This window comes from Nelusetta ayraudi, unplaced genomic scaffold (genome assembly GCF_046127955.1).
Source record: "Nelusetta ayraudi isolate G7.1 ecotype Tasmania unplaced genomic scaffold, CSIRO-AGI_Nayr_v1 ptg000042l, whole genome shotgun sequence".
In the NCBI taxonomy this organism is placed as follows: domain Eukaryota; kingdom Metazoa; phylum Chordata; class Actinopteri; order Tetraodontiformes; family Monacanthidae; genus Nelusetta; species Nelusetta ayraudi.
The window spans coordinates 19,089,425-19,117,198 of record NW_027466092.1 but is presented as its reverse complement, the minus strand read 5'-3'; the positions used below and the strand labels follow the sequence as shown (position 1 = coordinate 19,117,198).

General features: G+C 45.2%; 5 protein-coding genes across 6 annotated transcripts; 1 reads left to right on the top strand and 4 right to left on the bottom strand.

Annotated features, from left to right (window-relative positions):
• Nucleotides 1-157: 157 nt before the first annotated feature.
• Nucleotides 158-3,018, bottom strand: LOC142894116 (ceramide-1-phosphate transfer protein-like). Its single transcript, XM_076035269.1, has 6 exons — nucleotides 2,557-3,018; nucleotides 2,230-2,288; nucleotides 1,944-2,128; nucleotides 1,347-1,497; nucleotides 1,074-1,270; nucleotides 158-962 (listed from the first exon to the last, which is right to left on the bottom strand). Exons 1-6 carry the CDS (start codon nucleotides 2,648-2,650, stop codon nucleotides 734-736), a joined length of 915 nt encoding a protein of 304 aa, XP_075891384.1. The 5' UTR covers nucleotides 2,651-3,018; the 3' UTR covers nucleotides 158-733.
• Nucleotides 3,019-3,144: 126 nt separating this feature from the next.
• LOC142894115 (aldo-keto reductase family 1 member B1-like) lies at nucleotides 3,145-8,220 on the bottom strand. 2 transcript variants are annotated; one of them, XR_012927775.1, is made up of 10 exons: nucleotides 8,059-8,220; nucleotides 6,319-6,486; nucleotides 6,118-6,234; nucleotides 5,890-5,967; nucleotides 5,640-5,762; nucleotides 4,213-4,319; nucleotides 4,066-4,125; nucleotides 3,880-3,986; nucleotides 3,721-3,803; nucleotides 3,145-3,612 (listed from the first exon to the last, which is right to left on the bottom strand). XR_012927775.1 is itself a non-coding variant. In XM_076035268.1 (10 exons), the coding sequence occupies exons 1-10, from the start codon at nucleotides 8,122-8,124 to the stop codon at nucleotides 3,570-3,572; spliced, it is 951 nt and encodes a 316-aa protein (XP_075891383.1). In that variant the 5' UTR covers nucleotides 8,125-8,220; the 3' UTR covers nucleotides 3,145-3,569. The 2 variants fall into 2 exon arrangements, 1 of the variants encoding a protein (XP_075891383.1); XM_076035268.1 differs by having other exon boundaries at nucleotides 3,880-3,963; nucleotides 4,044-4,125.
• Nucleotides 8,221-8,338: 118 nt separating this feature from the next.
• On the bottom strand, nucleotides 8,339-16,630 carry LOC142894109 (F-box only protein 41-like). Its single transcript, XM_076035262.1, has 17 exons — nucleotides 16,274-16,630; nucleotides 14,944-15,127; nucleotides 13,450-13,989; nucleotides 13,292-13,371; nucleotides 12,653-12,725; nucleotides 12,267-12,464; nucleotides 12,096-12,151; nucleotides 11,858-12,013; nucleotides 11,399-11,562; nucleotides 11,056-11,279; nucleotides 10,860-10,975; nucleotides 10,621-10,773; nucleotides 10,444-10,539; nucleotides 10,218-10,336; nucleotides 9,892-10,050; nucleotides 9,607-9,722; nucleotides 8,339-9,527 (listed from the first exon to the last, which is right to left on the bottom strand). Exons 2-17 carry the CDS (start codon nucleotides 15,103-15,105, stop codon nucleotides 9,465-9,467), a joined length of 2,475 nt encoding a protein of 824 aa, XP_075891377.1. The 5' UTR covers nucleotides 15,106-15,127; nucleotides 16,274-16,630; the 3' UTR covers nucleotides 8,339-9,464.
• Nucleotides 16,631-18,105: 1,475 nt separating this feature from the next.
• Nucleotides 18,106-21,551, bottom strand: LOC142894114 (uncharacterized). The gene is made up of 2 exons (XM_076035267.1): nucleotides 20,296-21,551; nucleotides 18,106-20,056 (listed from the first exon to the last, which is right to left on the bottom strand). Exons 1-2 carry the CDS (start codon nucleotides 20,420-20,422, stop codon nucleotides 18,885-18,887), a joined length of 1,299 nt encoding a protein of 432 aa, XP_075891382.1. The 5' UTR covers nucleotides 20,423-21,551; the 3' UTR covers nucleotides 18,106-18,884.
• On the top strand, nucleotides 21,551-26,184 carry cyp17a2 (cytochrome P450, family 17, subfamily A, polypeptide 2). The gene is made up of 9 exons (XM_076035265.1): nucleotides 21,551-22,167; nucleotides 22,342-22,462; nucleotides 22,793-22,931; nucleotides 23,049-23,278; nucleotides 23,369-23,455; nucleotides 24,749-24,964; nucleotides 25,076-25,245; nucleotides 25,522-25,625; nucleotides 25,710-26,184. Exons 1-9 carry the CDS (start codon nucleotides 21,665-21,667, stop codon nucleotides 25,979-25,981), a joined length of 1,842 nt encoding a protein of 613 aa, XP_075891380.1. The 5' UTR covers nucleotides 21,551-21,664; the 3' UTR covers nucleotides 25,982-26,184.
• The last annotated feature ends 1,590 nt before the right edge of the window (nucleotides 26,185-27,774 follow it).

The following is a 27,774-nucleotide window of genomic DNA, read 5'->3' as shown; positions in this document are numbered from 1 at the left end:
ATACTGAATGAAATGATTAAAAAAAAGGTTCAAGGGGCTCCCCCCTGAACTGCCACCTTACCGTGGTGGGAGTTTGAGTGCCAGAATGATCCAAGGAGATATGCTGTCTGGGGCTTTATGCCCCTGGTAGGGTCTCCCAAGGCAAACAAATGTTGGTGATATATTCATGACAGTAAAAAATACACTTTGTTGGAATTTTGTTTTTGTCTTGACTTTTAGATACAAATGGAAGGAAAAAAGCAGGATGACCAAAACTATTTGAAAAGGTTTAATTTTTCATAAATCCATTTGTTTGTTCGTCTGTTAAGTGTCCATTTTTTTAAATCCAGCTCTGTGGAAATAATTTGATTAAAGCGAACTCTAAAGCATCACTTAAGAGTCCAGCTATTTTTCCTTCATTAGATATCACACATTAAAACAATATACTAAACTTTTAGGAGACTTTAGCACAATAAGCCTGGTTTTAATTTCTTACTAGGATTGTTATTATGACTTTTAATGACTAAATACTTCAATCCCTCGTGTTACACAATGCAACATAAGGTGCATAAGCCAGACATACTTTGCCCTTCAGTTTAAAACAAAGAGATGTGAGCCATTTTCAAAGATGTCATGAAAATGAAAGCACTCCTGGAAAGACAACACATCAAGGCATGTGTGCATCTGGGAATTTTCTAAGCCTGTGTTTTTTTTGTAGACCTCTACTTTCTGTTGTCAGCCTTGGCCAGTTTGATCACGGCAACTCCAGCATGTCGTACTCGGCCATGATTCGCTCGGTTTGTGTGTGCACACTCGCCAGGGCTCGGATGATGATGCTTAGGATGGGCGTGGCCTCCTTCTGGCTCTGCACACACACCACTTGCAGGAAGTACTGTCTGTCCGGGAGGGCGTGGAAGACCAGCTCTGCAGCTTGGCGGAGCATCCAGGTGTGGTGGGGGGCCAGTGCCACCATGTAGGCATCCCTAAGGGAAGATGGTATGTTGAGTTGGTAGATGCCTATCATCAACACATGCATCAATTTGAACATCTGTCCTGAGGTTGCCAAATAAAGATGGCCGTGGTGTTTAAATTACCTGCTTAGCTCTCCGGGTGTTTTGAAACGCCCATCAGCACCAGGCTCCTCCGCCAAACCCTCCAACATCAGCTTCAGCCACAGTAGGGAACGATGCAGCCTCAGCAAGGTCCTGCAGCCCGAATTGGTCCGGCGGGAGAAGTCAACCATTTGGGCCTGTAGCTCAGCTTTGATCATGGATCGTACTGAATGATATGCCTCAAGAGAGATTTGGAAAAATCAGCTGCAGTTTGGATACCTTAAGCTCAACCGGGTGACTTTCAGTGACACTCACATCGTTTTTCAGCCCGAGGGATTGTGATGGCAAGTGATCTTTTTCATAATCCTTTGCGGTGGCTCTGAGGGACAGCTCTCTGATAAGATCAACCTTTTCCTTCACCTTTTTGGAGAAGAAATTGACTATTGTGCCGAGAGACTCCATGAAACTGAAAGTGGATAAAGGTTTTTTTTTTTTTTTTAGCTTGCACGTGTAAAACATGTCTGGCTAACCCACAGTAACTCCTTAAAGAAATTCCATCCAAATTCAAGATAACCTTATTTTGGTGGACGGTCATGGTGGCATAAAAGTCCAGTCTTTTTTATTAGCATTGCATAGTATTTCATAGTGTAGTATTTACATTTTTTTTTTTTTTTTTAATTAGTATAGTGTTTTATTTGTGAACTTGTTGAAGATGTTACAAAAAGCAGAGACATTCTAAATATTTTTTAGCAATGTTGAACATAGTTTTTCTTTCTTTTAGATGGGGTTATTGTGATTGCACATAATATACAGCAGTTATTTTCCTCTAATTACAGTTTCTATACTACACTAAACCGTTGCATGTTGTGTTTTTGTGTGTTCATCAGGGGTGCATAGAGTTATAACACATACTAAAGGAGCTGATCCCAGCTCTGAAGGTATGGCTCCAGCAGTACATCATGGGTGTTGGCCAGGCTGGACTCTAGATGCTGCAGGAGACGCCACGCCTGAAACGACTGCCCTGGACACTCTTTCATCATGGGTGGGACTGGGTAGTCGGTGTCTTTCTGGTCCTTGGCAGCCAATGGAGGCTCGTGCTGAAAGAGATAGTGAAGGAGTATGTACTGTTTGTGTGTGTGTGTGTGTGTGTGTGTGTGTGTGTGTGTGTGTGTGTGTGTGTGTGTGTGTGTGTGTGTACCTCCTGCTTGTACAAACATGGCTGCCCAGCACCTCCACAGTCTGATTCTCCACTCTGCGCTGTAGAACATTTGAATATTTTACATTCTTACTTTAAAAAAATAAATAAAAATAAAAATTATAAAAATAAATAAATAAATAAAAGATAAAAAAAAATAAAAATAATTAAAAACACAGAGAAAGTTGTGTGGTTTGCTAAAAAACGAACAGCTGCAAACTTCGGTCTTCTGCGATATCTGCAGAGACGAGCATTAAAATGTTGTGACCTGTTGGTGGCGCTCGTGATCAACACAGTTTAAAATCGATTTATTGTACCGCACGAACTTACGCAGCCAGATGGAGCAGCTGAGGACCAGGAGCAGGGCCAACACGATCGTCAGCGACAGGAGGCGACGGCGGGCTGTCCTTCTGAGGAAGACCATGGTGAACACACATTCCCCCTACTTTCCTGTCTTTTGCGTTGTTTGCTTTCACTTCCGCAGGTGTGCACACGCGCATACAGACACACCTCAGGATGATCTTTGAACTTAATCTTCGTCCCACAGTAGTAGCGCGCGCCGACACGATCGATAAATTCTTCTACTTGTTTGGTTTATTGATTCCTTGATTGGCTGAAATGAGTCTAAAGCGAACAGTATGATACAAAACAATGAGCAGACATACACTCCCCCCACCTCACCGTTTCTTACATTTGAAAAAAAAAATCATATATTTTTCGTTAAAGTGTAAATAACCGTAACAACTCTCACCAAAACGCCAATATACCACATACAGACCAATAGACCACATAATGCTCTGCTGCAGTTATTATTGTGTTATCCCTGCCATCTAGTGGTCTATACTCACGCTAATCTAAGTGTGTCAAAAGCAATAACTTCAAGCAGTTTCTTTTCTTTTCTTTCTTTTTTTTTTACAAGACAGTTTATTATGGTGCCAGCCGACCAGCTTTGAGATCATTTTTTTATATCCTAAATCATGTTGAGCGAAATTAACTTCCACTTCAATTTTTTTTAATTGTAGTTACGGAAAAGCTTCAACTAAAATCTGATTTCATCTTACTTTTGTTACAAAAACAAGCGACTACAGCATTGCCCCAAAACAAGCTTCTCTGATCAGAAAATGATTAAATGTTTACCATATGTGCGCTGAATTAGGATCATGAAAGTAATAAGTGCTACACGAGCCGCAAGTTGACCCTGATGACCGACGCCTCCACAAACAACAGAAAACAGAGCCTTTGTAGAGTGACTGCAACACTCAGTGTCATAACTGCGAAGCAGAGCCCCAGCAGCGACACGCACTACACAGCAACTGGCAGCAGCACAAACTGGCGTCTGTCCCTTAGAACTCGGCGTGGAACGGATAGTCCTTGTGGTGGATGCTCCTGTAAGCCAACACAGCAAACAGGAAATCATTTTTTCATCAATGTAAAAGCTCGTGGTGTAGGATGATGAGCTGTGGGGGAACGATAAACAAGAAGTTCTGATCTCACCACTGCATGGGACAGACTCTCCAGCTCCTGTTGAAGCCCAGGATGGTCTTCATCTCATCCGCAGTCAGCTCAAAGTCAAACACCTGCGCAGAAATAAACATAAGCCAAGTGCAACGGCTCACGTGCAAAACACACGCCAACAACTCTTCCGCCATTCACCTGGATGTTCTCCTGGATACGCCGAGGTGTGACTGACTTTGGGATTACAATCACGTTCCTCTGGACGAGGAAGCGCAGAAGCACCTGGCGGGATGATGACATGGTGACTGACACGTCTACAAGCCGGTCCGCAGCCTGCAACAGTCTTGTGTGGGGCCTTATACCTGCGCAGGTGATTTTTTGTACTTCTCAGCGATAGTTTTAATGGTGGGCTCCTCCAACAAGGAGGGGTCTTCAGGTTTAGCCCTGCAGGTGAGAAGTCACAGCTCGTCAAACCATCCTGCCAAACGATTTCTGCACTGAGAGCACAATGGCAGCGAGATGCTCACTGACCAGGGCCGGTCGGGGGAGCCCAGTGGACTGTATGCTGTCACCGAGATGCCCTGTGAGTGGCAGTAGTCAATGAGCTTTTCCTGGGTTAGGTATGGGTGACACTCCACCTGGAGAGACAGGTCATCATGCGACGCCATGAAATGAAGTGAAAAGCAAAAGCAGCTGTTTCATCACAGCCCTAACGATCTATCAAAATCAAACATTTCTCATGTTGGTGAATGCATCAGCAGGTTGTTGTTGTGCCAGAAGAGGAAGGTTGCTCATCCTCCAAAAAATGTTCATTTATTGGTGTTTGAGGGTCTTTTGCATGTTTTATAACAAGCTGAAGTATAGTTAGCACTGTGTGCTGCTGAAGACGGCTTCTCATCCTTGAATTTCTCAAACTGGAGGAAGACGACCAAAATGCGACACCCATTCTTGTCAAAACGTGTCAAGCTCCTTCAGGCAAATGCGTCCCAGGGTTACTGGTGATTCACATAGGTCTTAAAGTGCTGTTCTATTTAAGTAGATCTCAACAAGGGACAAGTCACAAAGGGTGAGACTCAGTCCATGTTCTCACTGGACAGACTTTAAGTCATGACAACTTGTTTAGGCTTTTGAATTTTACAGTTTCTTCAGACTGTGTTTACTGAGGTCCGACTCTTATCTTTACATGGAAGAGCCTTTTGCTCTTTGCTTGGTGACAAAGGGCAGAAGGAAGATGGTTCAGTAATTGAATTTGAAAGCAGTTAGTGACTGAAAGCAAAGGATCTGGGAAAAACAATAGGCGCAAAAGGTCATCTGTGCTGGCTGGTTTAGCCTGGAGACAACTGCTGTGGCTCATCACAGGGAACAAGCCTTGATTTGCCTGCACGAATTAAAAGAAACAGACAGTGCTCATTTCTCTTACACAGTGTCACTTGAGGCTGCAGGGATTGTACAATAGTCTTACATTTTAAACACTGGGTGTGTACAATACATGTTAATGTGTAATCTATGTCCAATATTTGTCAACTGAAATGTGGGTTTATGTGCTTTAAACAATTATTCACTTGGTTCATTTTTAACAGCTGATTATTTTAGACAGTTTTCTTTTAAATAGGGCCAGCACTTAAGTCAAAGAAGTATTTAGTATTGTACTTTTTTATATTGTAACATAGGGTGCCGTTGTGAGTTGATCTGTGCTTGTATCTCAAATAAATTCACTGATTGAATTTTGTTGTTGGCTCTCATAAAGCCCAGTAGACACCTGATGTAACAGTGTTTTTATGTCGCACTATGAGATAGATTCTCTGGGAGCCATTGTCACAGTCTGGCAATCTCCATCAATCCACGTGGCACAGTGTAGCATGTCATGAACTTGTAACATTGATAAGAGTCTACTTTTCTTATGACACAACAACCCATGTTTGCCACACAGAACTTCACCACCAAACTGGTTGTAGTACCTGGTTGTTGGCTGGTTTGTATTTGAGGCCTGGTTTGTTCAGAATAGCTTCAATCTGCTCCTTGTTGAAGTTTGAAACACCAATGGCTTTGACCAGACCTGCATCCACCAGCTCTTCCATCCCCTGAAAGACAAAAAGAGTCACGCAAACTTTTTGCTGCACCTTGAGAATGGCCATCGTCTTTGGAACCAAGACTCGACTTAGGTATGCCTGTGGTTAGTCGCTTGAGGTTCCGGTCTGTTTGACTCACCTCCCACGTCTCCAGGAAGTGAGTATCATCACTAATTGTCTCTCCAGAGCTGTCCATAGGAAAGTTCTCACTGCCAGCCTGCGACAATTTAGTTTATGAGATTTTTACTAGGAAAATCTACACAAAAGTGTTTTTTTTTATTTTTTTATTACAAAGGTCATGGGTGCAGATTTCATGAGCTCTTTTGTGCTCCTGCTTTATTGTCAAGTTCTTTATGCGGTCACACACCTTGAAGCCCATGGGCCAATGGACGAGGTAAAGGTCTAAGTAGTCCATCTTCAGATCGCTGAGGGTCTTCTCACAGGCCTGCTTGACCATGGACTTCTGATGGAACGTGCACCACAGCTACAAAACAAGCGTGCGTTGTGAGAAAACCCTTTTTTTTTTATTTTTTTTTTTAGTTTTAACACTCATATTTTACACACTCACCTTGCTCACGATGAAAAGGTCCTCCCGTTTGACCACGCCCTCTTTCACCATAGCCCGGACGCCTTCTCCCACTTCCACTTCATTCAGGTAGACGAATGCTCCGTCAATGTGGCGGTAACCAGCAGCAATGGCCGCTTTCACCGCTTCTGTCACCTCTCCAGGTTTCGACTAAGACAAGACAAAGAGAGGCAAAAAAAAAGAGACAAGAATTAATGCAATTTTGCAACAGAGATGAAGAGAAACAAGACTTGAATTATAATTATAATTATTTATTTGCACATATACATATACAATAGAACAATCAATATACATATCACTCGTGAACGACACAGTGGCGCAGTGGTTAGCGCATCATTATTATTATTATTATTATTATTATTATTATTATTATTATTATTATTATCATTATTATCATTATTATTATTATTATTATTTTTATCATCATTATTATACATGAATAAATATGAGATGGGGAAAATGAGATTCAGAAAAAGCAAAAAAACAAGACCTATTGCACATAAATTACATTTAAAAAGGTGTGGCACTAGGCAAGGCCAAATTTAAACAGTCAGACCAGTTTCAAAGTAAATGTTCATCAGTTTTCTAACAACGGTTTCTTTTTGAATATTGCCAAAGGCAACGTCTGTCCGGTAGTTGGTGGTGTTCACGCCACAACAGAATTCCTTAAATCTGAAATTGTAGCAGTTCAAACAAAGTGTTTTTGGAGTATATAGGACCCTCAATAAAGAGCTTCACTTCACTCAGATCACTGCCTGAAAATAAGATGAAGTTAGGTTTTTTTTATATATTTAAGGACAATCTATTCTGTTTGAACCATTTGAAAAGGCTAGTAGGCTGTTATTGGCTTCATTTATTAGGGATTTAAAGTGCTTGTTGAAAGAGCAACGTTAGTGTCGTCTCCAAATAAGATGGGGGAAAACAGTATTTGACACTGTTGCTAAATCATACAGTAAAAACAATAAGGGACCAACGATTGAGCCTTGGGCCACACCACATGTCAAAGATGCAATGTTGGACTTACAACTGTTAACATCATTTTGTCTGTCTGTAAAATAGTAGTATTTTATAGTCAACCGTATCAGAGGCATTTGACAGGTCCGGAAAGATTCATAAAGCGTAACAACGGTTGTCCAGACGCTGAGGTAATCTTGTCTATGAGGTCTAATAGTGACACGTATGGCAGTGATTTGGCCGGAAGCCATATTCAGCACAAAACAGACAGCAGTCAAAAGATATGAAGCGTTACTTTCTTGTTTCTGTGCACCTTTTTCTATTCGGTCTCTCGCACTGTAAAGGAGATTAAAGTGCATCTTAAATTTGACTAGAGAAGATATTCGCGTCTTCAAAATAATCTCTTAGTCAAAATGGACATCTCCGTGGGAAGTGTTTTAATTTCATTCCGTTAGATTAAAAAAAAAAAAAAAAAAACCTGTTCCGAACTGGATGGACAGTTGTATTGGGTTGGACTAACCGGAAATGCATATACTATGACCCAATGTCACAGTATATGTGGTGGAACACGGTCCATAATGCACGATCCCATTTTCATTCTGTTATAAAAACGACAACAAAAACTAAATGCGCCTCCCGTCGCAGGTATATAAACAAAACAACAACAACAACAAAACCAGTATGAGAGATTTAGTGGAGAGGGGATGTAGCTGCTGCAACTAACGAGAACACTTACAAATTGGGACAAGTGACTTAAAATAAACTCACCTTCCATGTACCCAGGCCAATGATGGGCGTCTGCGCTCCGGTGTTGAGTGTCACTGCTGTGGCCATTTCTTTCTTAGAACTGGGTCGAGTTCGGGAGCTACACCACAAGTCGACGTCGTAGCTTGGAGATGGAGCGAAAGGATCGATTAGTGATGCCTGGTGCCGTCACGCTGGGCGGAGGAAGTGCTGAACGTCAGAATTATGGGAAGGTTGTTGGGAAAGATGTTGGGAAGCTTTTGTTGATCCAAAAATCTTTTTTATGAGGGTCCTCCCCCCCCCCCGTCTTCTCGAGCAATTATTTTGTCTTTTTTTTTTTTTTTTTAAATGCATAATCAAAGTATATAGATGATTTCTATTGTTGCTCTGAACTAAACATGCATGTTACGTCATCATAATGTTTATCTAACTTGGAAGTAACACTATTTTCTACCGAAGTCTAAAAAATGGACAGTGCAGTCACAAAAATGTGCTTCAACATGCTGTGTAGAGCCGAAAAATATATTTAAAAAAACAACAACAAAAAACTACTGGTTTGCTAACGGCAAATGGAGGCACACAGTATAGGATGTAAATGTAGTTTATATCACAACTCGGTGGCATGAATTACTGACACAATACCTAAAGTGGACAAACATCAAAATCCATTGATGAAATAGCTCAAAATTTAAAAAGAAAAAAAGGTGTCTGTGTGTATGGTGTTATTTTGATAACACAAAAGGAAAGGGATTGATAATACATAATTTATTGATGATTGGACAATGCAAGCACATAAAATTCGTGAAAACGGAAAAAACACACGTGACTGATTTAGGCGGTGGGCTTTGGTGTTGGTTCAATGGCTCTTGTGCTTCATTGTCTTGTGCACTTTGTTTATTAGAGTGTGAGGCTACATGGGTGATGAATACCCTCAACAGATCAAAACAAAAACAGTACTCATTTATTTGAACACATTAAATGTAATAAGCAAACAGACGGGGTGAGGGTTAGGTTGGAGAGTAAACAGTAATAAAAAAAATTGAAAAGGATTGTATTATACTGTAAAAACACTTTTCTATTTAGTCCTTGTTATTGTCATATTTTGGAATTTTTAATTTGTTGCCAAGATTATAGGACTTACAAAATAACTTTGGGAGGATGCACCTTGCAGTATTTGTGCTCAGACCTGAAACTCTTTCTTTCCAAGGTGTATATGTTTCGAGTCTGGAAATCACATCAACTGGAAATTGTCATACTTCCTGTAGGCACTTGAACTAAGGACAACATGACAACAGACCTCAGGTTAGGTGGACAGTTGAATGGACGCTGGCTCCAGGATTAAGTGTTCAGTAAATACATAAACTCTATGACTACTTTCACAAATACAAAACCAATGAACGTGTGTTTGTGTCAGTGTGCACACGCCACGGTCAACAGGATCCTTCCGCTCTGACCTGTAGGATGTCACACAGTCCAGGACGCTTCTGAAGAACCTGAAAGAAAATGCATGCATCTTCAGGCTCAAACTGTAGTTCTAACCAGCCAGAGAGCAGTATCCGTCCTTAGACACACCTTTAGCGTGGCAAGTATTTCCCCAAACAGGTGTTGAGCTTCCTGAGCGTTTGGCTCCTCAAAGTAATCTGATGGTGACACCTTCACAATAATAGACCTGAGATTTTGGCACACACCTGCACAGACATACATGATCACCGACTGATGCCATCATTGTTGTCATGGGTTGTGTGTGTGTGTGTGTGTGTGTGTGTGTGTGTGTGTGTGTGTGTGTATGTGTATATATGTGTGTGTGTGTGTGTGTGTGTGTGTGTGTGTGTGTGTGTGTGTGTGTGTGCGTCTCACTGTGAAAGTGCAGGATGGCTTGACCGCTCACAGGTGTGTGCGTTAGGATCAAAGTGGTCAGGTTATTCAGTCCCACTTCGCACAACTCCGTCACTGCCCGCAGGCCGATGTCAGTAATCCGCTCCAACTCCAGCACCTGCAGGTGAGCACAGCTACGCACTACACACACACAGAGGGTCTGACAGATATTTTCGTTTTCTCTTATTTATAACGTCAACAGATTTGTGAAATATTATAATGTTTGATTGTCAGAGCAAAGTTGATTTTTTTTTTCTGAATTGTTTTAGTTGTGCATTTATTTTTCTTTATTTTTAACTGTGACAAACCTAGCGCTAGCAATCCCTGAGTCCCACAGCCTGCTCCGCCAACACTTAGTGAGCGCAGCTGTGGCCAGCACCGACCAATCGTCTGCAGGCAGCGGTCTCCAAAGAGAGTGGTTTGCTGGCTGCAGGTGGTAAAGGGAGAAAGGGAGAAGGGAAGATGTTGTCAGGTGTTTGAAGAGTCCACCCGGAATCAAATTTCAGGGTACTATACGGAGGTGTATGAACTGACCATGGGTGAGATGGTGCCACTTGGAGGGTGCTGATATTTCTGCAGCCTGCACCCAGAGCCCAGAGAACCTCCTGAGTGGATGGATGTGTGGAACTCCTGCAGGAGGCACACACAACCAGGAAAGCATACACGCACGTAAAGAGGTCAGCCAGATCATGGAGGAGACGGCAGACTCACCTGTAGGTGAGAATCTCCAGGTTCCTGCAGTAACAACTGGCCAGCCACAGTGTCCTTTCCGTGAGGATGTTAGGACACTGGGAGACAGAGAGGTGAAGTAGACTGCCGCCTGCTGACCTCAGAAGGGCCTCCAGCCCGGGTTCTACGCAGCCTCTGGCAAGGAATAGATTAAAAAAACACCTCTGTCAGGAAAATCCTCCTCAGATGTGATGTCAAGAATTGTGTCATGTGTATTGTACCTCGTGTTCTTGTGGTGATTCTCTCTGCTCTCACCAGCAAAGCGGCTGCGGGGCTTCAAATTTGCAAGAATGATGGATTGGGTTTGAGTACACCACTGAGAGAGAGTTCTGAGAAACTAAACACACACACACACGGAGGGCAGGTGTTACCAAACAGAGCAGGTTGTCGATGGCGACAGATCAAACTTTTCTGTACCTCTGATGACACCCTGGCATTCTCTAGCCTGAGCCGCGTCCAAACTGCCGGATGGCGCGCAACAAACCGCCAATCGGAGCAGACCTCAGCCACACAAAGCAAGGAGTGTATATCCAGATAGGGAAATACACAGAATAGCCCTGCTCTCATTCTCAAAGCATCTGCCACCAGCTGTCTGTTGGCACTGTGATGAGAAGGGGTGGAGCAAAGGGAGGAAGGGTCATCTACAGCAAGAGGGGTAGCAGTGGTGGTGGGAGGTGGAGGGGGTTGGAGGCACATGGGAGACGGTCAGGCTTTTATTGTGATAATGCAACAGCAACACTGGGGGAAAGTTGCAATTTACCAGAGCCAGGTGTGCCCGTCCTGGCAAAGACAATTCTCCGTATCTCAGCGCTGCTCCAGATCCCATCGTCTTTGTCTTCCTCATCCTCCTGTTCCTCTTCCTCCTCTGTGCTGTGGTTACGACAGTTTGGTTTGCTCCACGTCCGCCCGCCTCCTTTTTCAAGCCTGGAGTAAGTGGGTGTAGCGCAAAGCAAGGCAGAGTTTTAGCTTCTCTATTAGAGCTCAACGTTTGAGCTGAAAGGAAAACATCCTGAAACTTTGAATAAGTAATGTACCTGCTGTTTTACCTAGACCAGGCATAGGCAAACTACAGCCCGGGGGCCATATGCGGCCCGTTAAGCTTTTTAATCCGGCCCACCAAACTTGAAAACACCCACCTTGTGACGCCAGTCTTCAATACTAGTGTACTAACAATAACTTACACGCACTAAAGACAACGTAAACATTCATCACGTACCACTGTCTCTCTCTCATCCCATCAGCTCTTTGTCCTTCTCCTCGCTCTATGTGGGTCCAGGAAGGAGAGTCGGGGGCGGGGCAAAGCTGGACCCAGTCCTCCTCACCATCCCACCCCCCTGAACCAAGAGACAAGGTCCTCATGTGTCTACTCAGGCTGCTGTGGGACACAGAAGGTAGGCTGTCCTCAATGCCTTCAGTGGGTGGATGTGATGACCTGCTGCTGTGATGTGTTGTGTTACCTGCGGTGATACAGATGCTCCCCAAGTCTGCAGGAAGCTGAAACACTGAAGCTCCTCTGGAGAGGACGAGGGGACATTTATACATTATCTACATTTGAAAATGAAATTTACATTCTGTTTTATAATTACTGAAGACCACCACCATTTCCTAACACTTTCTGTTCCTCTCACCCTGTTGCCAAGAGTTTCCAACCTATCTGCGATGATGTCATCGGCACTGCTATCCAGACTCCGCCCCCCCCAGCCTGATACAGGTGCGTATCCGCCGTGGTGGCGTGTGTGTGTGTATTTATGGCGTGTGTGTGAGCTGAGCATGAACAGCTGTCGCTCTGCACGGTCCGCGCGCTCCAGCAATGTCTCGATGAACACCTTGAACAAGTGTGAGGACACATCACAACACAAGGACACGCTTTACAGTGAGACACCACAAATGAGCCTTTGTTGGTTATGTCAACAAAGAAATTTATTCAGTTAATAGTCTTCATGTAATGTTTCAAATTGTTGTTTTACCTTCTATGTTTGAAGGACTTGTCCTGGGGTCAGTATTTAATATTTACCTGCAGTCTGGATTTGGCTTCAGCTTCTCTCTCTGCGGTTTCCCTCAGAAAGCACTCGATGTCCACCATTTCCCTGACACACCACAACAACAACAACAACAACAACAACAACAACACAGCCACATCATAAGAAAAGCATGAATTTGAATGAACAGCATGGAAATAAATGAAGCAATGGGACAAAGGGGCAGACTAAACAAGCCCATGCACGTGCACACACACACACACAGCCATTTGGGGGGTTGTCATTTGACATCTATCATCACAGCAGCCGATGGCTGTGTGTGTGTGCGTGTGTGTGTGTGTGTGTGTGTGTGTGTGCGTGCGTGTGTGTGTGTGTGAGATGCAAATTGAACATGACATTTTCTTTTTGTCGCGGCCTGGTTTTGTTTTCAGCACTAACAAGACAGTGAACTGTGCTGCTGCTGCTGCTGCTGCTGCTGTTGATCGAAGCATCGTTCTGCATTGCATGTCTTCTCTGAGGTCAAGTGGACAGTTTATGAACAGTTGCTTCCAAAGTCTAAATACAATTCTGCCTTCCCTATTAACATAATCTAGATGTAACCCTGTAAGCCATCTGATAAATGCTGCATTGTAGAACGTTGTAGAATGAACTCCCCATACAGGCAAGACACTCACTCTTGTCGGTCAAGCAGCTCCTTTTTCTTCACCTCCAGATCTTTCTTCAGTTGCTCAGACATTTTTATGGCAGCACAGATCTGACAGATACAAAAAATGCGATATTGTGATAAACAACATACTTTTTTTTCTTATTAAAACAACAAATAAATACTCACCTGTCTCGACAGGTAGTTGGCCCTGCCCTCCACTTCCTGTTTCTCACTCTTCAGCCGCTCCCCTTGCATCCTCTCTAACTGGAGCTCTGATTCTTTCCTCTGCAGCTCCAGCCTCAGCTCACTCACGTGTTGGTTTACCCTCTCTTCCACCGCAGCCATCGCCCTCACAATTTGGCGGTCCAGACCAAGGCCCAGTCTCTCCTCCAGACCAACATCCACTGAGAGGTTGAATCTCAGGCCCAGCTGGACTCCAGTATTGCTGAGGGACCTCCCGGCGAGAGGCATCAAGGAGCTGGGGAGGGCTAGAGCAGTGGCCGACTCCACTAGTTGTCCTGCAGAGGATGAGATGACGCCACCTGGAGGGCTGAACATCTTCCTGAGCAGTTGGATGGAGGCAGACGACGAGGCAAGGTCGAGGCAGGTGGATGGCAAATGAAGGGTGGCGAGGGCTTCAAGGGACTGGAAGGAGCTCTGTTTCTGGGATACGGCTTGGTCGGGGGCTGGGAGCAGAGTTGCAGGTCCGGTGCTCCGAGCACGAGCCTGAAATGAAGGAACCAGGAGTTGGAATGGTATTCATAAGAACTCAGATGTTTGATTTTCTCAATTCTCAGTAATCCACCTCAACAGAAATGTTAGCGTAGTGGACAGTAGAGAGAATTATAACTTGGAAAATCAAATGCAAATTAGACAGGCTCTCTAATAAGGCCACTCCGAGAAGAAGCTCAGTGTAACTTATTTTTATTTTATTTTATTAAAAAAAAAAAAAAAATCAATCATACATATCAGTCATACATAACGTGCTGCTTAGCTAACAGTGCATAAAACCACAATGTACAGATACATCTTGCTTTTCTACTGGTGGCTGAAACATTGTCATCTTCCTGTGACATCAGTGTGAGCTGAGAACTATTGACTTCAAAGGAAAATACACTATTGTATCACCTGGTATGGGGTGGTGTGTGTGTGTGTGTGTGTGTGTGTGTGTGGGGGTGGGGGGGGGGTATTTTTTTTGGCACCCATAATAAAATGCACCTCATAAAGCAAATAGAAGTTGAACCATCAATAAAGCAGATGCAATGTTATACATGTGAGATGAGGATTAAAAGAATAAAAAAAATGTTCAACTGTTCTAAATGTATGAACAAAAAAAACTCCAAGAAAAAAAACAAAAAATGGACAGCGCTACAAATAATGATGAGATGTAGTTTGTACTGACTGAATCCACACGCTAGTCAGCTACCTGCTAGCTGAACTAGCAGGTAGCATTTCATAACATATATTATACATATATTATGGTATAATAACTATTTGGTTATTTGTTCAGCGACAAAACAGGTCAGCCAAGCTGAGACCAATCACCGATCCCCGTGGAGTGGGACGTATTTTGATTTGACAAAGAGAAAGATCACTGGGTCACCCGGCCGTGTCAAATGTCCTGACTAAGCCATTGCAAGACCTCTCCGCTGGACGAAGTGCAGCAACGCGTTGCTTTACCTGTGACAACACCAGCAGGGTCTCATAGGTGTGTCGGCTGACCAAGTGAACCCGGAGCTCAGGTACTGAAGAGAAGCGAGTGTTGTCACCGCAGCGGGGACAGAAGTAGGGCAGTGCTGAGGAAGAGGAGGCGGTGCAGGAGGAAGAGGAGGAGGAGGACATGCTTCTCTGGGGAGCACCAATGCTGGAGATAAAAAAAAAACAACAACAGAAAAACAAGAGTAACTATAGGCACACTCCTGAAGAGTAAGGAGCATGTGTGCTAAAACTGGGTCAATGTGTAAATGTGTGCTGGCTACATAATTTATTGTACGCAGATGAAGATTTTATGAAGGGACAAAAACCTTTAAACTTCAAATGTCTGTGTTTTACACTCCACTGGTTGGGTATGGCACGTATGCGCGCGCGCACACACACACACACACACACACACGTACACACACACACATCTCATGCATGTAAAAGCTGACATTAGTAGGCCATTTATGTGCATGCGTGTGTGTGTGTGTGTGTGTGTGTGTGTGTGTGCGCGTATGTGTGTGTGTATGTATCAGCTTTTTGACACTGATTGCCAAGTGAGGCGCAAATCTTCCACCCTACTGACCCTGTGTGTGTGTGTGTGTGTGTGTGTGTGTGTGTGTGTGTGTGTGTGTGTGTGTGTGTGTGTGTGTCCTCATGCCAACCCCGTGTACAGGAATGGAACACGGTTGGATGAGCAGGAAGAAAGAGATTTTGATTCCGCTCTTACATTTCACTCCTACATCTCTTTGATCCACCTAAAATGCAATTCACAGCCAGTGCTTTATCTTGTTGTTAAATGACAACTAATGAAAGAAAAGAAACAAAAACGTGATTAAAATCAGCATGATTAGAACAACATGAACCATATTTGTGAAGCATTTCTTTGATGGGAAACGGATCTCATCTCTCGCTCTAGGCCTCTGTGTGTATATACACATACACAAAACAGCAGAAACAAAACAGCAGAAAAATCATTCTGCTGTTTTAATAATGTCCATTACTGTATGCCAAGAGGAAATATTCTGCAACATCAAAGCGCGTTTTCATGCTGATTCTCTGGTTAGATGTTTAAAGTTAAACGGAATTTCAAAATATATGAGGAATGAACGTGATGGTTTTAATTTTTGTCACAGGGTTTTCAGCAATACAGGATATTCCCGAATAATAAAATGAAAACTAAATACAAAACAAAACAAGTATGCTCCAATAACAGCGAGCCCACCTGAAAACTTGCTCACACGACGCTGCCCAAACCAGCCCGATGAAATACATGTCAATGTTGTGATCGCGTCATCACCTGAACTCTCACCTGTCAGTCTGCCCTTGTGTCCTTCACTCAGCGCCTCCTCACAGCGCTGTTTCCGGCTCTGGACTCATCGATCGATCGGTCGGAACCGCGCGGTCATCGGCGCTGGTCGTCCATCTGTGCGCGTGCCGGTTTCAACCGCCGCCCAGCGCCGCCGCCACGCCACGCCACGCCACGCCGCGTGCTGCTGCTGTTGCTGACGTCAGCGTCATGTGACGTGCAGTCTTGGGGGATGGTTGGGGGAATTGATGTAGTTACGATATTGGTCGTGAATTTGGCTTCTCTACAGAATAACAACGAATTGTTGCGATTAAACAGCACGACGAACGAACAGTCTATTTGTCCCTCCGTCCATAATCTATTTTTTCCCTGTAAAATGACTTGTTTTTCCTGTTAGGATAACGACAAGAAAAATACTTTTCACTGTAAATAAATGAGCAATACACTCTTGAGACAAGCACACGTCAATTTTTTAACACCCATCACATTTCAGCAGGTTGTGAAAACTCTCGCTTCTCTGGAGTGTTTTGTATCTCCACCAGAGGGCAGCAGGGACCTACTGAGAAGATCTACAGCATATCTTTGCGCCTCTGTTCACTGCCGTAGTTGTCCCTTGTCCCGCAATACCAACATGCGTCCACATCACTCTCAGATTAATCAAGGTTAATCAGCACCTCTATCTGCACCTCACCATCAGTATGTGACTTATATAACAAACACTTACATAATAATGGGGATGACAACGTCCAGGTGGCCCCCTGGTGGCTCGGCGTAGTATAGCTCCTCTCAACTCGAACGAACTTCTAACCAAGAGTATCTGCAGGCAGCTTTCTGAAAGAGGCGGGGATGGGTGATGGGCATATTTTGGTGGAGTGGTAGGGAGGTCATCTCTCAGGAAAAGATAATAAAGGTGTAGATGCATTTGCCCGCATTGTGGTCCATTATACCATATTTTCAGTTCGAAAATGGCCTCCCCTTATTCTTTTCCTTGGCTTTTTCTACTATTACGTTCTAGTAAATTGGGTAAACCCGGCCTGATCTCCTGGCAATTTGATTTCACCAGTCTGATGTTTTGGTGTAATACACACAAGACTGACAGTAACAACTTTTTTTGGGGGAACTTTATTCTCTATTTAGTATAATTCAGCACAATACAACTCCAAACCAAGTAAAAATGTAAAGTTTTGGTGAAATAACAATTCAAACAAAGATTTGACCATATAAAACCATACAAAAGCTCCAAAAGCGGCATCTCTCTTGTCATTTGCAGACACAAAAGACTGTTAACTTCATCCAGTTTTTCTTGGTGGGAGTGGCAAACGTCTGACTTACTTCCCCTCTTTTCGAAAAATAATTTTGTATCTCCATGTCGTCTGTGGAATAGTCAATTTAAAATGCAAGTGGCAGCGATGCTTCGGTGAATACCGTGTCTTTGCAACCAGGAAAATGCAGAGCTGATATCTGTTACTTTTTATGTTCAATCTACAAAAAATGTGAAACGGATTGGATTGTGAAGCAATGGGAAGGACGCTGAACTAGCAGACTGGTCCTATTATGATAATATTGATGGCGAAAGTAGGGGGGAACAAATTACTTTTTATTTAAGGTGAGGGGGACGTGGCGGCTGCCATGCTTCCAGACTTGTAGTTCCAAATCACTATCATCATGTTTTTGGCGCCCAAACCCCTTAAACATTGAACCAGATCACAAGTTCTTAGGTTGAATGTTTGTAAAAAAAAAAAAAAAAAAAAAAGATGGGTCAGTCATAGAGAGGATAACACTGCAGCGATCAAAGCACTGATGAGGATGAAGAGGAAGAAAGCTGATTCTGTGTGATATTTGTTATTCAGTTGGTTTATTAACAGCAGTGGCCTCCATGCAGATAGACAGAACAGTAACGTGCACAGCCATGTGTGCTACTGGGAGCTCAGCTAACACTGAGCTGGTGTGTGCTTTCATCTTTACACTTCAGACAAGTATGCCACAGTGCACCAGTTTACCACCACTGGAGCTCAGAACTGCGCCACAATACCAGAATGGAACTGTACAACAAAGTGTCTGCGGAGCTTTACAATCTTTTCATAGAAAGGTGCACATTAATTCAATCTGCCATGGACAGCGGGCTCGTCTCCAGAGACAGACTCCCTGGGACGCCGAGACACAGAGGTAGAACAATATAGGCTAGAAAAATAGAGCTGTCTTACAAACATAGAACTTCTCTAAGTGAAAACAGAGAAACAGCACATTCTGACGTCAACAGTCACAGTTTCATCAAGGTCCTCATGCAGAGAAAAAAGTCCAAAGTCTGTTTATACAAAAGCTGCTCCGGTCAGACGGGCTGCTCCTTGAAAAGTCCCAACCAGTCCCAGCAGGAGGGAGCGGGCTCGAGCGCTGAACACAGCCGGCCTGGGACCCCAACCTCACTCAGCCCGCACTTGTCCCGCAGGCAGCTGCACGCATGCGCCACAGCAGCAGTGGCAGCATCAGCCACAATCTCAAAGAACACCTGCAGGCCAATAAATCACCCTCAAGTGTGGCGTCACGTGGAAACGTCTCTCCGACGCTCAGGTCGACGCTTCAAATCTTGCATGAACGGGCACGGGCCGCTGCTCGCTCACACGCCGGGCGCGCTCAGCGCCAGCGAGTAGGCGGCCATCATCTGCGCGCGCAGCTGCTGCTTGACGTGCACGCGCCCGTGCCTCTTCCTCTCGTCGCTCCTGGCGAAGCGCTTCCCGCACACGTCGCACGAGAAGGGCTTCTCCCCGGTGTGGGTGCGCGTGTGCGTGGTCAGGTGGTCACTGCGGCTGAAGCTGCGCGCGCAGATGGCACACTGGAAGGGCTTCTGGCCGGTGTGGATGCGCACGTGGCGGTTGAGCTCGTCGGAGCGCGAGAAGCGGCGCTCGCAGCCCTGCACGGAGCACGGGAAGGGCTTGGCCTTCGGGCCCTTCCTCGCGGGAGCTCTCCTGCCCCCGCGCGACTGCCTGGGAGCTCCGGGCGTGTGCACGCTACCCATGTTGACTATCGGCAGCGCGCCCTGCAGGAGGGAGGAGAGCAGCTGGGCGTCCAGGGTGGATGGGAGAGACGCGGGGGAGACGTGCAGGCTGCTCCCGTTGTGCAGGAACTCAGTTTTGACTGGCGGCCTGCTGATGACGTAGCTGCCGGAATCTCCCAGAGTCTTGAGCCAGTCGTCCAGTCCCAGCGGCTCCTGCTTCACCTCGCAGCAGCCCTTCGGCTCGACCTGCGGAGCCTCGGAGCTCAGCAGGGACTCGATGAAGTCAGCCACATCCACCTGTTGCTCCAGAACAGACAGCGGGAGGAGAAGGTCAGCGCCGGCCGGGAAGCCAGCATCACTCGCGGCCACTGAGGGCTCCACGCAGCCGCTGCTGCAGCTGGAGGTCACGGACTCGCTCTTGACCACCACTGGGTGCACGGCTGGGGGTTGATGCAGCAGCTGCTGCTGGGGTGCCGCCGTCACTGTGACGCCTTCAGAGCAGACCGACGTGGCGAAGAGCGCGGCGGAAGTGGAGGCTGCAGCCGGGGAAGGCACGGAGGGATGGAGAGCGGAGCCCTGCTGCTCCATCTCGGTGCAGATGCCGACGATCTCCGTGATCATGTTGAGGATCGCGTCCGCGGTGCTACTCAGCTCCGCCGACGCCGTCGCCGATTCCGGCTCAGGAGGGAAGAAGCTGCCGCTGTAGCCGAGCGAAGGGGAGAGTGTGTCCGAGGAGCAGTCGCTGAAGTCCGAGAAGAAGTCCGAGTCAGACGCGTCCGTTCCCGGGGAGAAGACTGAGGAGAGAGGAGCGAGGTGTTATTGTTGCATAATACCTACACACTGCATTGGCTCGGCCCACGGAGAAGATGCGAAGACGCATTAATCCCCACTGTGTCAGAATGACGCAGGTCGCCAATCACACTCCCAAGACACGCAACATACCCTGAATCTGTTCACACACACACACACACACACACACACACACACACACACACACACACACACACACACACACACACACACACACACACACCTTGGCAGAAAGGCGATCCCACGTCCGAGTCGGCTCCGTCACTCGGGCTGGAGCCCACACTGTCCACCCAGGCGCTACACGCGTCCTCAAACTCCGACAAGAAGCTGTCGTCGCGTTCCAGGAGCATCGCTTCGGTTGTTGCGGGTTAGCGTGCGAGTGGAGAGAGAGAGAGAGGGGGAGAGAGGCGAAAAACTGGCGCGGGGATTCCCGGTGATAGTCCGCGTCCGTCTGTGTGTGCTGGTTGGTGCTGATGCTGAGGATGCTGTCTCTTCATCGGCTCGCGCTGCTTTTATACTCTCCGTCTCCTAGGTAACTCCTGACCGGACCTCATTGGACGGTGCCGGCGAGAGGGATTCCCCCCACCGCGAGCTTCGTAGCTGCCCAAACATGGGCCGCATCCGGCTGTGACGGCGGGTATCCCCGTACCATAAAAGGACAGGCGGGAGATTGACGTCGACGCGGGAGGGGAGCGGGGTTTCCTTCACTGCGGCATCCAGAGATTATACAAGCGGCAGGGGCCCCTGCAGCACCTGCGATGGAGGGATGGGGAGGCAAATGAAACCGCGGGAAAACAAGCCCCGTGTTTTCATGGGCAGAGTGACCGAGGTTAAACTAGGACAAGAGGAAGCGGGAGGAAGGTGAAGGGGAGGCCGAAAAAAATTAAATATAGCCGACTAAACCGAGCAAGTGAAATGGAGGGAAAAGAAAGAAAACAGTGTGAGGGAGGAAAGCATGACAAGATAGACTTTGAACAGAGGGGATTGAGGAAATGAGGGGGCAGGAATAGAAAAACAACGGAAGTAGAAAGGAGGGAGGAATGGATGCTGCTCAGATTAAAGGAGGATTTGTAATGTGCAGGAAAGACGAGTGGAGGGAATAAGAAAGGAGGAAAGAGAAAAGAGGGGGATGTTTATGGGAAGGGGGGAGGAAAGGGAGTGAGGCAAAAGAGAGGGTGGAAGTGGAGTGGGTAGAGGAAGTGTTTGTACATGTGCAGGTGTTGAGGGGATCACGTTGCCGTCACCGTTTCAATCAGTCCTCCGTCAGCCACACAAATGGCAGCTGCATTTTTCATACATCTGCTGAAAGCAACAGTTCTGCTCCAAATGTGACATTCCAGCATATCTACTGCAGTCGCCATGGAGATGGGAGGCGTTATATAACAGGAAGTCAGAAATAGAAGCTGCTGTACTGCGTTTTTTTGTCTTAATTGTGCTGTTGCTTGTTGGACCTGGCAGGAGACGGAGAGTCATCACACGTTCAATCCGTGATGGTTCTCAACGCCCAGTTGGGGCGAAATGTTATTTTCTTCACTGCAGTGCGAACGTGACCGTCGAAAGCAAAGTCGACGAGTTTTCCCCCATTTGTTGACATGCAGGCGTCTCCTTGGCGACAAGGACAGTCCTGCAGCTGGCTGATAACGCCAAGGTTGACGGAACACACACACACACACACACACACACACACACACACACACACACACACACACACACACACACACACACACAGGCACACAAACACACACACACACACACACATGAACTCTGACCTCTCCAAGGTTGTTTGGGTGGGATATAAAGCAGGACTCCTGCACCTCCTGCTCAGTCTCTTAACAGCCATGTTCCCTCGTCTCCTGCCCTCTCTCGCCTTCTTTGTCTCCCCTCTCTCCTTTCCCCCTCAGTCCTCTCCCTTCTTCCTCCTCTTCCTCCTTCTCTTCATCGCCATGGCAACCATCGTCTGCTTCCTTGTTTCCAGGCCTCGGTGCGCCCCGCGCTCCTCCATCCCCTGCCTACCTCGCCTCCCTGTCCTGGGCAGCCTCCCCTGGCTGAGTGGAGGGCTGCCTCCCCACCTCCTTTTTACCCAACTGAGCCACAGGTGAGACTCCCTCCCTCTTTCTGGAACAGTTGGGGAGGGGCAGGCGGGGGAGACTGGGGGTCATCTTCATGGTGTAGAAAGAATTAGATCATAATGACATGCTGAAGCTTTTCAATCGTTCAGGACTGTGTGTGTGTGTGTGTGTGTGTGTGTGTGCTTGTGTGTACTCTGCAGGTACGGCTCTTTATTTGCTCTCTATCTGGGCCCTCACTACACTGTGGTGGTGAACAACCATCAACACGCCCGTGAGGTCCTCCTGCAGAGAGGGAAGGACTTTGCTGGACGGCCAAGCATGGTGAGACGTCCTTGAAACCAGGCCGAAAGCCATGAAAACAAAACGATGCTGGGAGGAAAACAAAAGCCTGAAAGGACTTAGACAAGAGTTCCACCCCTGACAATAATCATAGACTGAATAGTAATGTATAATCGCTCAGTATAGAATGAGATATTTGGGCTGGATAAAGGGAAACGGCAAAAAGACAAATACCAAAATATCAAACATTGGAGGAAATAAAAAAAAACCTGTATTTTTATTACATTTTTGCAGGTTGACTGTGAGTTTTGGCTGTTTGGCAGATTTAATTTTTCAATTTGAAGCAGCATTCTGTGATCTCCTTTTGGTCAGGTGACCACTGAACTGCTGACCCGAGGTGGAAAAGACATTGCTTTCTCTGACTTCACTCCTCTGTGGAAGACGCACCGTCGCCTCGTCCACAACTCCTTCACCCTGTTTGGAGAGGGAACTAGCCGCCTTCAGGACATTGGTAAAAGATTGATTACATGAAGCTTCGCAAATACATGATGATGAGTATTGAAACACACATGGGCCTTATCCATCAGAACACCTGTTTTACCCCTGACGTCCCTCATTACTTCTTCAGTTCTGTCTGAGGTGGACAGTCTGTGTACTGAGCTATTGGCGAGCAGCTCTTGCGGCTTCGACCCGTCTGTGGCAGTGACCAGGGCTATCACCAATGTGGTGTGCACTCTGGTGTTCAGCGCCACCTACAGCCATGGTGACTCCGAGCTCCAGGATGTCCTCAAATACAATGATGGCATTGTACAGACGATAGCCAGAGGCGGACTGGTGGACATTTACCCCTGGATGAAGGTAGGTTTAGCGTTGGGCGCATGGTGCATTTATGTGCTCTTCATGAACCTTGTACTCCTCGGAACGGCTTTGTTCGTCTGTGTCTTTCAGGTCTTTCCAAACAAGACTCTGAGTAAACTGAGAGACTGTATCACCATCAGAGACCGACTGCTCTCAAGGAAACTGGAGGAGCACAGGGTAAGAGACCATTAGCCCTCTAATGTTAGAGCAATGAGCTAGCTGCGTTCCACTGGTGACAAGACAGGACTCATGGTGCAGAATCACAAGCAGTGTTCATGTGGTTGAGTGTGCCCTTTCCATTTGTTTGTTTGCATAAAATCACAAATGGAACAAATCAGGTAATCTGCAATCATGTGGAGCCACAAGTCAAGTAAATAAAAAGTAAACCAATTTCTTACTCCAGTTGTTACTCAAAGTCTTCTTCTCTGTGTTCTCATTTTTCCTCATTGTTATTTTATGTGCTTTTTTTTTTTAATCATGCATTGATCCCATTGATGTCATGTTTGTGTTTAAGCAACATATAATTACATTTAATTGGAAAGATTGAACTAAGTCTACTCAAAGACTCTGTGGAAGTCGTAATCATGTAGGGCTCACTATAACACTTTCATGTCCAGCAGTGCAATTACTGTGTGGCGCAATGGTGTTGACGGGGGTTGTGTTGTCGTGAATGATGTGCTGATTTGTTGAAACTACCAATAGTGAAATTATCTTTTGCAGTAACCCGTTTTTGAACAGAAATTTCTAAACAGATCATAAATCTTTGAAATAAGAGAGCTATTCATTAACTTTTATTCATTCAAAAGCTTTTTCAAATAGTGGTAGAAAAAAAGGAAAAAGGTAGAAAAACAAACAATCAAAAAAAATGAAACCATGTTATGACTTAACACAATAGTGCTCCCTTTGACAAAGCCAAACATTCATTCACATGTCCCATATCCAAATGACTTCACGGGTAAAAATAACAAGTTCATTTGTGATTCTAGCTTGGTTTTCAAAGTGGTACCTTAAAGGAGACCTATTATGACCATTTCCACATATAATTAATCAATTTTGGTCGTCTACTTCCAACAATAAACAGGGTTTGTTTTGCCCCCCTCCCGCACTTGCTCCATCCATGGCTCCGCCTTGGAAGAGCCCACTCCATTATAATTGGCTGGCCATTCACTACGAGCATTACTGCAGGGAAGATGGATTCTCACTCACATGCAGTGGTACCTCGCCCACATTTACAAAAAATAAAAAAAAAATAAAAAAAAAATAAAAAGTCTGCAGAGGCGTTACTAAGATAATCAGGTTCTATCTAGAAATGTGCACGTTTTCATTTTTCATACTTTGCATTATAGTTGGCATACTAGTGAGGCAAAAAGATATGTTAAAGAGTTAAGAGTTGAAAAAGTCCATTTTGACCAGTAGTGGTGCTTTGGGCTAAGCACCACTACTGGTCAGACACACCTCTGGTTTATCCAGGTCACCCTGAGTGAAGGTCAACCCCGCGACCTTTTGGATGCCTTGCTTATGGGCCAGATGGATGGCAAGCATCTTAAGAAGTCCAATGAGTCAGAAGACGAGAGGATGACAGATGACCATGTCCTCATGACAGCAGCAGAGACTTTTGGAGCTGGGGTTGAGACGACATCCACCACACTGCTGTGGATCCTGGCCTACCTGCTGCACCACCCAGAGGTAAAAGCACTTACGCTCCAGCTTAAAGTATGATACATGTTAGTGCTACAGTGGTGTTTACAAATATCTTTTACAATGTGTGCACGGTGTGTGTTACCTGTCACCCTCCAGGTCCAGACGCGCATTCAGAAGGAGCTGGATGAACAAGTGGGCCGTGATCGACCCGTTAGCATGTCGGACCGAAGCAGGCTGCCATACCTGGACTGCGTCATCAACGAGGGCATGCGGATCCGACCAGTCAGCCCAGTGCTGATCCCACACACTGCCCGCACCAACAGCAGGTTCAACTATTTGTTTACACAGAAAGCAGTAAAAGGATGGATCTATAAAATGTATTTAACAAATTTTCCAAACAGACATTCGGTCGACGAGAAGATTGCTGTATTGCTGTATCTGCGCTGACCAACTCTTTCATCCTTTAGTCTAAGTTGGCTGGAGAAAGGAAAAAAAGAAACTTGAGCATGTCAAAGTGGTCTCTGTCAACTCACCATTTCAAAATGCCTTTTGGGTTTCATAAACAAGACTATCACCTTACAAATGCTCAACCTCTCTTCCAGTATTGGAGGTCACTCTGTTCAGCCAGGGACTCGCGTTTTGGTCAACATGTGGTCAATTCATCACGATCCCAAGCACTGGGACAAACCCGACCTATTCAACCCAGGTACAACACCACCAACTACATGCAGAAATCTAACTATCTGAAGTGCACCTCAACAGACTGCCACCTCTTTTCACACCTCTACAGATCGCTTTCTTGACCACCAGGGCCAGCGAGTCACCCCATCCTGCTTCCTGCCATTTGGGGCAGGGCCTCGAGTCTGTGTTGGCGAATCATTGGCCAGACTGGAGCTCTTCCTCTTCCTGTCGTCGCTGTTACAGCGAATGTGTTTTAGGCTGCCAAAAGGTGCTCCGCTGCCCAGTTTGCAGGGGCGGCTTGGCGTTGTGCTTCAGCCACTACCTTTCAGTGTTGTTGTATTGCCACGAGGGAGCACTGACAAGGCCTTGTGGTCAGAATGAAAAACAGAAGCTGAAATCTCATTGTATTATTATAAATTAAGTAACTTAGCCTGAAACAGCAACAACAGACGTTGTACCCTCTGGTTGACCAACAGCTTTTTTCAAAATTAACACTGAATGCTAAATTGATTTGAAATTTTTGGTGTCTATGTATTACCACTTTAACTGTTCTCACAGCCAATAAATAGCTACTGTCTTACGGAGTTCTGTGTGTGATATATCAGAAAATTCTGTCCACCTCCAATTGCGACGTGTCAGTCTTCTATAAAAGGGGTTCTAAAATGTTTTCATGCCTTGGCCTCCCAAACAGCATTAGCATCTGGCCGGGGATGCCTTTCGCCAACCAACCGAAAATGTTATAAAATATATAAAGAAAAATCAAGTTTTAGAATGTTTGTCTTACTTTTATTTGTGAGTCTTATTATTATTGTTACATTTGTTTATAATAGGAATACTATCAACTAACCTAATATTATAATTATAATATTTTTTCTGTATGGCTGTAGAGCCAAACTTAATGTATGCTGCCTCATATTTTCTCACTTCAGTTGGAAAATTGTAAGGTTTTTTGCAGCAGTGTCTTCCACAACTGGGCTGACTTGACTGTTCAGCAGAAAACTGAACCCCTCAGAGTAAGCAAGGTGTGAGGGTGACAAGGAAATACAAAAAACATATATAGAGAGAGAGACAAAGAACAAAGTAGTCAGAGTGGCAGACAGGCCACTGAAGCTGAAGAGAGCTCCTTCACTTTCCAGTGCAGAAATGAAATTGCAAGCGCTTATGCGCGTTGTTAAAATCAGAACGAAAAAAGTGTCTATTTCTCTTACTTGCTTAGTTTTTAACCCTTTATATGGATTATATGAACGTATTTTAATGTTCAAATTGTACTTGCTTTTTAACTTCTATATCAATGTCAATGTTTTTTAACCTCTTCTAGGAATCTTTATAACTATCAATTTTATCCTTTATTTTACATTTCAATAAAATTATCAGTTGTTTCTATTATATGCCAATTAATGAATTAAACATTATTCATCTGTAACATTTGATTTTATTCCCAAATAATTCCAATTTCAAAGCTGGACAAACCAGCAAAGTTAAGGTTAGGAATAAACAAACCATTACCGACCCATTGCCAAACCAATCAATGCTGGGTGATGTTGCAGACAGTGTAACGTTCTCCACGCCGTCTCCAGACTCTGTCACGTTGGTCACATGTGCTCAGTGTGAATCTGCTCTCATCAGTGAACAGCACAGGGCGCCAATGGCGAATTTGCCAATCTTGATGTCCTCTGGCAAATTCCAATGGTGCTCAAGTGTGATTGACATTGAGTTGCGTTGTGTTTTTTGGTGTTCCCTTTATTTTTCTGAGCAGTATATATATAATCTCTTGAATAGTCCTAAAACAAGTAAAATGTTCTTCCAAAGATATCTAAGTTCTATGAACTACTTTTAGTAGAATTAATACCAATTTTATTTTATTTTTATTTTTAAAGAGAGTATTGAAATAAGAACACCTGAAAAAAGTAGGTCAATCCCCTAATTTCAAAATTAGGTACCAACCACGACCAACCCAAACACCAGATGCCAGCAGGTTATTGGGCTTTATTTTAACAATCCCAGCTGTGGTATGAGAAACACAAAGCATGTGTACCATCAGTTGGAAAAAAAAAGTTCTTTACCGAACCCCATCCCTAACCCTAACACAACACATTCTCCTGACCCTAAATCTAACCCCAACTGTGGCACCAACCCGACCCTAAGCTTAACCCCTAACTAAACCCTAACCCTTA